Consider the following 9,715-nt stretch of genomic DNA (forward strand, 5'->3'; position numbering starts at 1 on the left):
GCCCCTCACTCCCACCCGCAGCCCCTGCCCCCCCAGCGATGCCCCGGAGCCCGGGGCCAGACCCCGCTGGCTGCTCCCGGGGTATCGGCCTCGTCCAGTCCCGTCCCAGGGCAGGGGGAGGGTCCGCGCGCGAGGCCTATCCCTCCCAGCCGAGGAGGCGGGGGCCGGGCGGGGAGGAGCCGCTGCTGCTTCTCGCCTCTTTCCAGCAGCAGGAAAGTTTGGGCCAGGCCCGGCCGGGGCCATGGCCAAGTCCTACGACCACCTCTTCAAGCTGCTGCTGATCGGGGACAGCGGTGTGGGCAAGACCTGCCTCATCATCCGCTTTGCGGAGGACAACTTTAGCAGCACCTACATCTCCACCATCGGTGAGACCCCGGCCCAGCCCCCACCACAGCTCCCCAGGCATAGTGGGGCCCAATGCCCCAGCGCAACCCCTGCCTCTGCCACTGGCCCGGGGCATCTCCCTGTCCTGCTCGGGCAAGGGGACCTAGGGCAGGACCTGCTCTGAGGCCCGTCCAGGGGCAGTTGCGCCCCCACCTCGCTAGCAGTGTGACACCATCCCATCCACGCATCTGTCCAGCTGTGCCTGGCGCTGGCAGCCCCACAGGCTGGGCACAGAGCAGCCCGTGGGCTCCCAAAGTGCAGGGGACGGGGAGGGGGGCTCAGGGTGGCTCCAGCAGCGCACCCAGCTTGTGGGGATATGCTCCAGGCCTGGCTGCTGCCTGCCCTGCACTTCCTCCGGGTCACGTCCTGTCCCTGGTGCTGGGGCAGGAGCTGGAGCCCAGGACCCCTGGGTTTCAGCGGTGCCTCCGTCCCATGGCTCAGCCCAGACCTGGCACATCCTAGACCCTGTCCCAAGGCCCCCCACCCCATCCTGCTGGTGAGGCAGAAGCCCCTGCCAGCTCTGGGGTGCCCCCTGCCCCCTCCCCTGGGCAAGGCCTCAGCTGTGCCTATGCTGCCCCCACCCCTCCTGGCATCCCTGCAGCCCAGCACTGGAGCCCCCATGGTGGGGGCCAGCTTCTGCCCACTTGGCACGGAGTGTCCTGGCCCCAGGCTGGCTCAGCAGCCCGGGTGTGTGTGTGGCCAGGGCTCTGTACACGCAGACACTCGCGCTCCCTCCCTCCTGCCTGCCAGCTGGGAGCTTGCCCTGGCGGAGCTCAACTTCTGGAGGGGAATTCCAGTGACGAGGCTGCTCCCGACTATGGTGCCTGTGCTCTGGGCAGGGGCTGGGGGTCTGTCCCCCCCACCCCTTCCTCTCCCTGAGGCCCTCCCCTCTTCTCCCAGCTTGGAGAGCTCTGCTCCCAGCTACTCCCAATCCTGTAACTGGGGCCAGCGCGTACTGGGCTGACAAGCTGCCGCCTCCCTGCTAGGCTGGGGGACCCTTCTGGGGGCCAAGCCAAGCCAGCAGGAGCCGGCCCCCAGCCTTGGGACCTGGGGGATGCAACCTCTCAACCCCTCCCTGGCTGGTGCTGCTTTGAGCTGACCTGCCTGCACTGCCCAGGCATCCTGCCCCCTCCACCAGTGCCTGCAGCTTCTTCAGTAGCCCCCAAGACACATGTGGCCCCTGGTACTTACTGTATCCCTGACAGCCAGCGTCCCTCTTGCCTCCCAGGGATTGACTTCAAAATCCGGACTGTGGAGATTGAGGGGAAGAAGATCAAGCTCCAGGTCTGGTAAGTGGGAATCTGGCTCCCCTTGCCCCACCTGGTACCCCCCAGCCGGCCCCTGCCAGGGGGTGTAGGGGTCCTGCCTGCCAGGTAGCAGCACCAGGGGGCCAGGTTCCATGGTGTCGGAGGACAGGAGCTGACCCTGGTTTCCACACTCTCTTGCAGGGACACAGCGGGACAGGAGCGGTTCAAAACCATCACCACAGCCTATTACCGAGGAGCCATGGTAGAGAGCTTGGCAGGGCAGGGGCAGGGGCGGGGGTTGCAGCTGGGGCTGGACAGGGGATGGGGCAAGGAGTACAGTTCCTTCCAGGCTCCTTCTTGGAGGGAGGAGGAGACCCTGTCCTAGCTCCTCCTGCTCTGGGAGCACTGGGCTCCAGCGCTCATGAGGGCCTGGCCCCGCTAAGAGCATGTGTGTTGCAGGGGATCATTCTCGTCTACGACATCACAGATGAGAAGTCCTTTGAGAACATCCAGAATTGGATGAAGAGCATCAGGGAGGTGGGTGTGGGGCACTGGAGCACCGGTTGGTGGCTGGGGGGCGCTGGCAGGATGTGGGGCCCAGGGGGAGCACTCACTGCTGGCTTTGCTCTACCCAGAATGCCTCGGCAGGCGTGGAGCGCCTGCTGCTGGGGAACAAGTGCGACATGGACGGCAAGCGCAAGGTGCAGCGGGACCATGCAGAGAAGGTAGGGCCAGGGAGGGGAGTGCGGAGGGGTGCCAGAGTCCCAGGGCCAGGACCAACTCTGTGGGTGGGTCGTGTCTCCACCGCCTGGGGCTCAGGGGCCTGCTGGATTTGGTCATGTCCCCGCCAGCTGCCCCAGCTGTGCTGGGCCCCAGGGGAGGGCAGGGGTGGGGGGGCGCTGCCTCACCAGGCCCCTCTCTCACGGCAGCTGGCCAAGGAGCATGGGATCCGGTTCTTTGAGACCAGTGCCAAGTCCAGCCTGAATGTGGAGGAGGTGAGTAGAGCAGGGCAGGGCTCGGGCCTGGGGGCTCCTCCACACAATGCAGGGGTGGGGACCTTAGGCCAGTGCCTGCTCTGCATTGGCCCGGACAGGGCTAGAAATGAGTGCTGAGGCCATGGGGACAGCCAGACTCCTGCCCCCTGGGCTGGGCTGGGCTGGGGGCACTGAGGACCTGGCTCCCCTGCCCTGGGTCCTGCTGATGCCAGGCAGCCCCTTGGCTCCCTCTGGAGCCTCTGACAGCTCCTCTTCCTCCTCAGGCTTTCACTACGCTGGCCCGGGACATCCTACTGAAGTCCACCAAGAAAGCAGTGAGTACAGGGATGGGCCTGGGGCAGCTCCGCTTGGGGGCACTGCAGAGGTGCAGGGGCCTGGCCCAGGGCAGGGGCCTCCAGCCCCCTGCAGCCCCACAGGGCCCAGTGGACCCGGCTGGGACACAAGCTCACAAGCAGGTGCTGGTGCCAGGCAGGGCCCCTCCAGCCTGCCTTGTAGCATGGTCCCAGGCCCCAGCTCTGCCCCTCCTGCCTAGGACAGGCGGGGCCGGGGTCAGCATCCTCTCTGCCTCTTGTGCTTCCAGGGCGCAAGCAGCAAGGGGCACCTGGACTTGGCAACCTCGCAGAAGAAGAGCAGCAGCAGATGCTCCGTGGCCTAGCACCCACAACCACCTGGAGCCCCAACCCCGAGACCGCAGCCCTGTGCCACCCTCGCCCCTGCTGCTGCTCCGGGACCACGCGGGTCGCACCCCAGAGCTGCCGAGCCAATACTTGGGGCTGGAGCCCCTGGACACCGTGCAGGGCGGGAGCAGAGCGAGCCGGGGGCGCCCGCGGACTGAGGGTGGCCGTGAGCGGAGCGCCCCGGTGCCAGCCCCGGGGGGTCGGGCCCCCAGACCCGCCGCTGGGCGGGGAGCCTCTGTGCCACCGCCTGTCGCAGCAGCGGCAGCCACGGTCCCCAGTCACTGTGATAAAGCCCCGGGTTGTCACGTCCGTGTCCGTGTCCGTGTCTGCGCCGTGGGGCTGGGGCCGGGTCCTGGCACGGGGGAGGGGTGGGCAGCTGGTGCCGGAGGGGCAGTGGGACAGGGCTCCCGGCCCGGCCCACGTGCGGGGCTCGGCCCCAGCCGCAGGGGGCGCTGCGTCCATCACGGAAGCCCCTCTCCTCCGCGTTCCCAGCTCCCCCTGCGCTGGCGTCGCTCTGCCCCGGCGTCTCGCCGCTCCCGGAAGTCCGTGCGGGCCAAGATGGCGGCGCCGTGAGCGAAGCGGGACGAGCCGGAGTCGCCCGGGCCATGGCTGCCGCGCTGCGCTGGGCCCTGCTCTGCGCCGTGCTGGCCTGGGGGCTCGGGTGCGGGGCCGGGGCCGGGGCGGACCCGGGAGGTGTGGGGGCCGGTACCCAGGGGTGGGCCTGGGCCGCCGCTGACCACCTCTTTCCCCGCAGCCCCGCGGAGGCGACGGGGCCCGGCAGCGACAAGCGCTCAGGTGGGTCCCCCCCGGGGCAGGGTCGGCCCGGCCCGGCCAAACCATGATCCTGGGGCGAAACCTTCTCGGAGGCGGCCGCTGGTGCCAGTGCTGAGCTCCCCTCTCTCCCCAGTGAGCCCCGTGGCGGCCACGCCGTGCTGGCACGTGGAGGAGTTCGTGGTGGCCCAGGAGTGCACCCAGTGCACCACCTTCGAAGCGGTGAGAGCCGGGCAAGGGGACTCCACTTGCCTTGGTGCTGCTTCTCCCTCTGCTCGGCTTGGCCCAGGCCTGTGGAGGGGGCACCTCGCCCACCCTGACTGTGGCCATGGGTCTGCTCTGATTGCAGAAGACGATGCCTGAGTGCAGCCCGACCGGCTTCATCGAGCGCATTAACTGTGCTACATCCCAGAAGGACGAGTACAAGAGGTAAGGGGAGCCCTGGGAGCCTCGTGGCCGGGTTGAGGGCCACGGCCCCTTGGCTCCACCAGGCGAGTCTCGGCGGGGTGCCAGAGGCATCTGCCTCCCTACCCTGGAAGTCCTGGCCCTGCAGCTCGTCTCCTCTCGGCAGCTGCCGTTCGGCGGTGATGGAAGCCCATGCCTTCTGGAGGTTCGAGGGGGCCATGATCGGCGTGGCTGTGATCTTTGCCCTGCTGGTCGTGTGCCGCCAGAGGATGCTGGACAGGAAGGCCTTGGAGAAGGTCCGCAAGCAGATCGAGTCCATCTAATGTTGCTGCCTTGGGAGCCGTGGTGGCCCTTGCCTTCTGCTTGTGCCCGGGAGCCGTGGTGGCAGGGAGTCTGTGCTGGGGACTGAGCTCTGCTCCTTGCTCCTCTGGGAGTGCATCATGCTGCTAACACTGAAGGTGCTGGGAGCTGCCCTGCTCGCTCCTTGGAGACTATGGGAGTCCAGCCCTGGGACACTGAACGAGGGCAGCCTGCCCTAGCAGGCCTCCCTCTTGGCCTGTTTTGGCTTTTGTGCAGCAGCCGCAGGCTTGTCCCACTGTAGCTCCCTGTTTCCCTTTTGGCTGGCGGATGTGGAAGGAGGCAAGGCTTGCACTGGGCTCTTGGGAGCCAACTTGGTGCCCATGTGCTCTAGGCAGGTGCCCCCACAATAAACGCCGCTTCTGACTGCAAGAAATGCTGCTTGGTGTGTCGGTACCTGCTGTCTCCATGCCTCCCCGCTGCAGGTGTCTGCCCACGGTCCTGGGGTTAGTGCAGATGAGCCTGCTGTGGGCTCTGGTTCGAGGTGACCTGGTGGCTGAAGGGGGAGGGGAAGAGAAGCCAGGGAGGGTAAAGTCCAAAGGGTGGAGGCAGCAGCAGGGAGGCCTGTAGGGGTAGCTGCCTTCCAGGCACTGGCTTGTTTGCTCAGGGTGTGGCACAGGCTCCTCCCTGGCTCCTTTGCTTTGGAGCCCAGGCCCAGAAGCAGTGGGTTGGGTGTGGTGCTTGGCCGGCTGTGGCTCCTCTGCGGAGCAGTTTATGGGGTCTGCTCCATGGGCAGTCTCAGTAGGGGCTGAGGAGGGCAGGAGCAGGCATTGGGTCTGGTGTCCTATGGACAGCTCACGCCTCTGCTAGCACCAGGCACCCACAGACTGGCCCCAGGGATAGAGTGTCCAGCTGGGGGCTCCTTCTGTCTCTTTCCGGGGCTGGGAGTCGAAAACCTCCTGGGGCTCCCAGGCCCGAGAGCACTAGGGTGTGGCCCAGGCCAGACCCCAGGGGTGCTGTGCTCAGGGCTGGAGCCAGGCACCCAACATCCCTCCCACTGCCCCAGCACTGTCCATGGAGTCAGAGCCTGGAAGAACCAAATAACATTTTATTAAAACTGAGATTGCCACCCTCTCACCTGAGCAGGGCCCTGCCCAGTGCCTTCCTAGAGGCTGGGCCACCAGGCCAGCTGCAGAGCCCCTCAGTGCTGCTGGGGCCTGGCTCAGCCCAGCCTGAACTGGCAGGTCCTGCTGGGCAGAAACCTGCTCTGAAAGGGCCAGTTGCAGCTTGGAGTCATGGGACGTTGGCTTTGTACCTGTGCTGCACCCTGGGGCCTGCAGACCCCACAGGCCACAGCAGTGTAGGGGGCCCTACTGCTCCTGGGGGGCTCTGGGCAGCACTTGGGGCCATGGGCTGGAGACACTTCTCCGTGGCTGCAACCAGCAGAGCCTTCTTGGGCTCTGGCTGCCCTGTCACATTTCATTGGCATGGAGTAGCTTGGCTGCCTGCCCCTGTGGCAGCCCTGCAGGGATTCCCTGCCGCAACCAGGCCTGAGCCTGGGGCTCTGCAGGTGGGGCTGGGTCAGATATGTTGGAGACCTCCTGTCCTAGGCTGGGGTTCCCAGCTGCCCCCTCCGGTTCTGGCTGCTCCCTGTGGGGTGGCTCAGGCACCTCCTCCACCGGGGCCGAGTGGTCTGCCTGGGCTAGGATGTTCCTGGAGATCACTGTGATGGAAGCAGAGTCATCAGGGCCCAGCTGGGGCACAGGGGATAGCATGGGGACCCACTGGGTCCCAGGCAGCTCTTCCTCCCCCCAGTTCCATTTCAGAACAAGCCCCCTGCTCCCTCCAGGCTCCCTGCCTCTTACCTCCCCTGGGCTTGTAGACCTCGCCTGCCTGCCTCCCACCGTGGAAGAGGCTATAGCTGGGGAAGGCAATGAGTCCCAAGGAGAAGAGCAGGATCTGCAGGAGACATGGTGGGGACAGGGGGATGGAGCTGTAGAGGCCTGGAGTGGGTGGTGAACCATGCCCATGGGGAGGACACATTAGTGCGTGTGCAGCACTGTGGCTGGATGCAGCATATGGCTGGGCTATAGCTGTGTGTGGACGCGCATGTCTGTGGCTCGCGTGTGTTGTTGCGGGGGGCGTGTGGGCCCAGCTGGGGGAGTGGCATGGCAGGGAGGGGAAGCATGTGCCTGGTGTGATCATGTGAGCCCATGTGCCCGTATGCCCAGCTCCACCTAGTACCAGGATGCAGGTGCTGGTCTGAGCTGCCTTGTTGGACGTCTGCTTGATCAGCGCTTGCAGCCTCTGCAGCTGGCTTAGCAGGGCCCTGCGGGGAGATGCTGTGTTGGCAGGGCCCTGGGGGCAAGTCTGGGAACTTCTTGCCTGCTCTGCCAATGCACCTCCCTCCGGAGAGGAACAGGGACTGGGGAGCCAGGATTCCAGGGCTCCTTCCCAGCCAGGCAGGAGAGTGGGGCCTGCACTCACCCATTGTGTCTCTCCAGCTCCTGCACCTTCTTCCGCAGCTCCTGGTTCTGGGCTGAGCAGGCGGCCGCCCTGCTGGGCAGAGGGGAGAGGGTTAGGGCTCTTGCCAGTGACCCTGCCCAGCCCGGGTGCATCAGTGTGGGCAGACCAGGGGGCTGCCTGGCACCGCAGGGCTGAGGCTCAGGCCATTGGGCTCCAGACAAGGCGGGCTGCGCCCCTCTGTATGCATGGGAGTGTGAGTGAGTGCCCATGTGTGCCCACTTTGTGGGTGCTTGAGGGGCAAGCACCACCCCACCTGCCCTCCAGTCCATCAATGTACTCCTTCTTCCGCCGCCCCACCTGCCCTCCAGTCCATCAATGTACTCCTTCTTCCGCCGCCGGCTGTCCTGGGCTGACTGCTTGTTGCGGATCTTTCTCCGCACCTTCTTCAGGATCCGCTCCTCTGCCTGTGGGAGCAGACATGGCCTCAGCACCCACATGGTGCCCCACAGCTCTGCGATGCTGCCCGGCAAGCTGATGCCTCTGCTCCCCACAGCTCGGGGGTTCCAGGCATGGGGCCAGTCGGGGGCACAAACCCAGTCCCAGTCTTGTTTTCCCTTTGAACCTGCCCCCAGCAGCTGGTGGCTGCAGAGTGTAGGAGCCGGGCCCCATACCAGCTCGCACTAGTGATCACATATGTGTGCTATGCTCTGCCCCTGCCTGCGTACCTTGGTGAGGGGTAGGCCGCTGGGCAGCGATACCCCCTCCTGTGTCAGCAGCCGCCTCTCCTCCTCTGTCAGGAGCAGATCTGGGAGCTGCAGCTGCTGGAGACAAGCAGGAGCTGTAGGAGTGGGGGCACCCTCCCCAGCTCGGGGGCTGTGTCCCCGGTCAGTCTGGAGCTGCGCTGACAGCTGAGCTCTGAGGGCTCCTGCTGCCAGGGATGTTCGTGCAGGGAGTTCCCTATGATCTGAGGGGGTTCAAGAGGGGCTGGACTCACCAGGACCTCAGGCACCTGCATGTCCCTGGTACTGTCCATCCCAGGAACTGTGCCAGGCCCAGCTGAGTCCAATGTGGGCATGGGCGGCAACTCCTCCACGACACAGGTATCTGGGATCAGCATGGGGGATGACCAGTCATCTGTGCCAGGAGACACAGGTCAGCACCCAGGGCAGTCATGGCTTCTGCTGGGGGGGTGCATGGAAGCACAGCCTGCCAGGTACCTGCCATGGGTGGGGGCTGTATGGGGACTGCCAGCCTCAGGGCAGCTCCTTATGCCCCCACTGCAGGGAGGACCTGCCCCCTCCACCCCCCACCACAGTGAGGGGTCTGTCTGGCCCCTCTGCGGGGCCAGTACCAGGGTCTCCACCCCAGCCCAGCTCCACTGACCCAGCTGAATGGAGATGACGTTGGTGCGGAGGGGCTCACTCTCCAGCCCCCCGATGTCACAGACCACCTGGTAGATGGCAGGCGGGGGGCCCTGGGGCTGGCGGGCCATGGCGCGCGGGGGGCTGCCAGTGGGGGGCTCGTCCGAGATGCCACTGTCGCTGTCTGGGGAGCCCGAGGCACCGCCCGCGTGGTACACGGCATTGGGGTTGATGAGCAGCCCCAGCACATCCTCGGGCTCACTCTTGTTCAGCCCCTGCAGAGGGGATGCCAGGGGTGGGAGCTGGGGGGCGGTAGGTGTGGGGCTGGCAAGTAATGCAGGGGTGACCCCTGTGGTTGTTGGGGGGCTGGGACCCTGGCATTGCTGCCTCGCAGGGAGCAGGGAAAGCCAGGCCCTGCTTGTCCATGCCCAAGGTGCTTTCCCCAAATGGCAGCAGTGACCCTCCCTACCCCCCAGGTCCCTGGCTGCAGTCCTACATGCACTGTACCCCCTGGCCTGCTCCCACACATGCAGTCCTGGCTCACCTGGTCTCCTTTGGCTGCCCACTCCTCCAGCGCTTTCTCGGAGCTCCTGGGACCTGGGTCTGAGGCAGGGAAGGGGGCTGGGCAGGGCAGCATGGCACCAGGATGCAGTTCCCCCTGCTCAAAGAGCGTATCCAGGAGCGCGGGGCTGCTGGCCTCCATCGCCTGGGAGAGGCAGAGCAGGTTAAGTGCCCACGGGTGCACATGCAATGCTTGTGTGTGCAGACGATGCCCTGGCACCTGGAGGGAGGCACCTCGGGCCTGGCTGGGTGCCGAGCCGAACTGGGGATGCCAGAGCGCCGGGGGACCCCGGGCAGGTGGCAGCAGCCCGCAGAGTGCCCAGGGCCCAGCAGGGCCGTCCCGTCCCTCTCCCTCGCGCCTCCAGCACTGCGGGGCCAGGCGGGCCCGACGCCGGCCGTGCCCCGCACTCCCCGCTCCCTAGCGCCCCGCGCCCTGCTGCGAGCCCGGGAGCGGCCGTCACCTGGCCCCACAGCCGCCCCCAGGCCTGCGACTCCGGGAGCGGCTCTCGGCCCAGCGGGGGGTCGCCCGTCCCGGGCCCGACTGTGCCCGC

The 9,715-nt window shown here is 66.6% G+C and overlaps 4 protein-coding genes across 8 annotated transcripts in view; 3 read left to right on the forward strand and 1 right to left on the reverse strand.

The window, feature by feature from the left end:
- The window catches only part of LOC109324773 (mothers against decapentaplegic homolog 6-like), a 165,330-nt gene that overhangs the window by 141,765 nt on the left and 13,850 nt on the right, over positions 1-9,715 (forward strand). The gene's annotated exons all lie outside the window — the stretch shown is intronic.
- RAB13 (RAB13, member RAS oncogene family) lies at positions 161-3,608 on the forward strand. The gene is made up of 8 exons (XM_019556844.1): positions 161-365; positions 1,613-1,673; positions 1,833-1,893; positions 2,091-2,168; positions 2,267-2,356; positions 2,561-2,626; positions 2,890-2,940; positions 3,207-3,608. The coding sequence occupies exons 1-8, from the start codon at positions 242-244 to the stop codon at positions 3,279-3,281; spliced, it is 606 nt and encodes a 201-aa protein (XP_019412389.1). The 5' UTR covers positions 161-241; the 3' UTR covers positions 3,282-3,608.
- Positions 3,746-5,212, forward strand: JTB (jumping translocation breakpoint). The gene is made up of 5 exons (XM_019556845.1): positions 3,746-3,964; positions 4,058-4,098; positions 4,211-4,296; positions 4,424-4,503; positions 4,646-5,212. The coding sequence occupies exons 1-5, from the start codon at positions 3,909-3,911 to the stop codon at positions 4,800-4,802; spliced, it is 420 nt and encodes a 139-aa protein (XP_019412390.1). The 5' UTR covers positions 3,746-3,908; the 3' UTR covers positions 4,803-5,212.
- Positions 5,903-9,686, reverse strand: CREB3L4 (cAMP responsive element binding protein 3 like 4). Of its 5 annotated transcripts, XM_019556819.1 has the most exons (10): positions 9,626-9,686; positions 9,148-9,309; positions 8,626-8,905; positions 8,237-8,376; positions 7,968-8,063; positions 7,600-7,706; positions 7,264-7,332; positions 7,021-7,105; positions 6,642-6,735; positions 5,903-6,499 (listed from the first exon to the last, which is right to left on the reverse strand). In XM_019556819.1, the coding sequence occupies exons 2-10, from the start codon at positions 9,304-9,306 to the stop codon at positions 6,249-6,251; spliced, it is 1,281 nt and encodes a 426-aa protein (XP_019412364.1). In that variant the 5' UTR covers positions 9,307-9,309; positions 9,626-9,686; the 3' UTR covers positions 5,903-6,248. The 5 variants fall into 5 exon arrangements, with proteins under 5 accessions (XP_019412364.1, XP_019412362.1, XP_019412363.1 ...); XM_019556817.1 differs by lacking the exon at positions 9,626-9,686 and having other exon boundaries at positions 8,626-8,927; positions 9,148-9,474; XM_019556818.1 differs by lacking the exon at positions 9,626-9,686 and having other exon boundaries at positions 7,968-8,060; positions 8,626-8,927; positions 9,148-9,473.

This window comes from Crocodylus porosus, unplaced genomic scaffold (assembly GCF_001723895.1).
Source record: "Crocodylus porosus isolate Cpor-Errol unplaced genomic scaffold, CroPor_comp1, whole genome shotgun sequence".
Taxonomy (NCBI): Eukaryota; Metazoa; Chordata; order Crocodylia; family Crocodylidae; genus Crocodylus; species Crocodylus porosus.

Bases quoted from the DNA above. Each gene is read 5' to 3' on its own strand.
- RAB13 (XM_019556844.1), top strand. From the start codon at position 242: ATGGCCAAGTCCTACGACCACCTCTTCAAGCTGCTGCTGATCGGGGAC. The intron at 2,627-2,889 runs GTGAGTAGAGCA...CTTCCTCCTCAG, and splicing joins CCAGCCTGAATGTGGAGGAG to GCTTTCACTACGCTGGCCCG. The intron at 2,941-3,206 runs GTGAGTACAGGG...TTGTGCTTCCAG, and splicing joins TGAAGTCCACCAAGAAAGCA to GGCGCAAGCAGCAAGGGGCA.
- JTB (XM_019556845.1), top strand. From the start codon at position 3,909: ATGGCTGCCGCGCTGCGCTGGGCCCTGCTCTGCGCCGTGCTGGCCTGG. The intron at 3,965-4,057 runs GTGCGGGGCCGG...CTTTCCCCGCAG, and splicing joins GTGCTGGCCTGGGGGCTCGG to CCCCGCGGAGGCGACGGGGC. The intron at 4,297-4,423 runs GTGAGAGCCGGG...CTCTGATTGCAG, and splicing joins AGTGCACCACCTTCGAAGCG to AAGACGATGCCTGAGTGCAG.
- CREB3L4 (XM_019556817.1), bottom strand. From the start codon at position 9,350: ATGTGCACCCGTGGGCACTTAACCTGCTCTGCCTCTCCCAGGCGATGG. The intron at 8,377-8,625 runs GTCAGTGGAGCT...CTCCTGGCACAG, and splicing joins CGTCATCTCCATTCAGCTGG to ATGACTGGTCATCCCCCATG. The intron at 8,064-8,236 runs GTGAGTCCAGCC...GCTTGTCTCCAG, and splicing joins TGCAGGTGCCTGAGGTCCTG to CAGCTGCAGCTCCCAGATCT.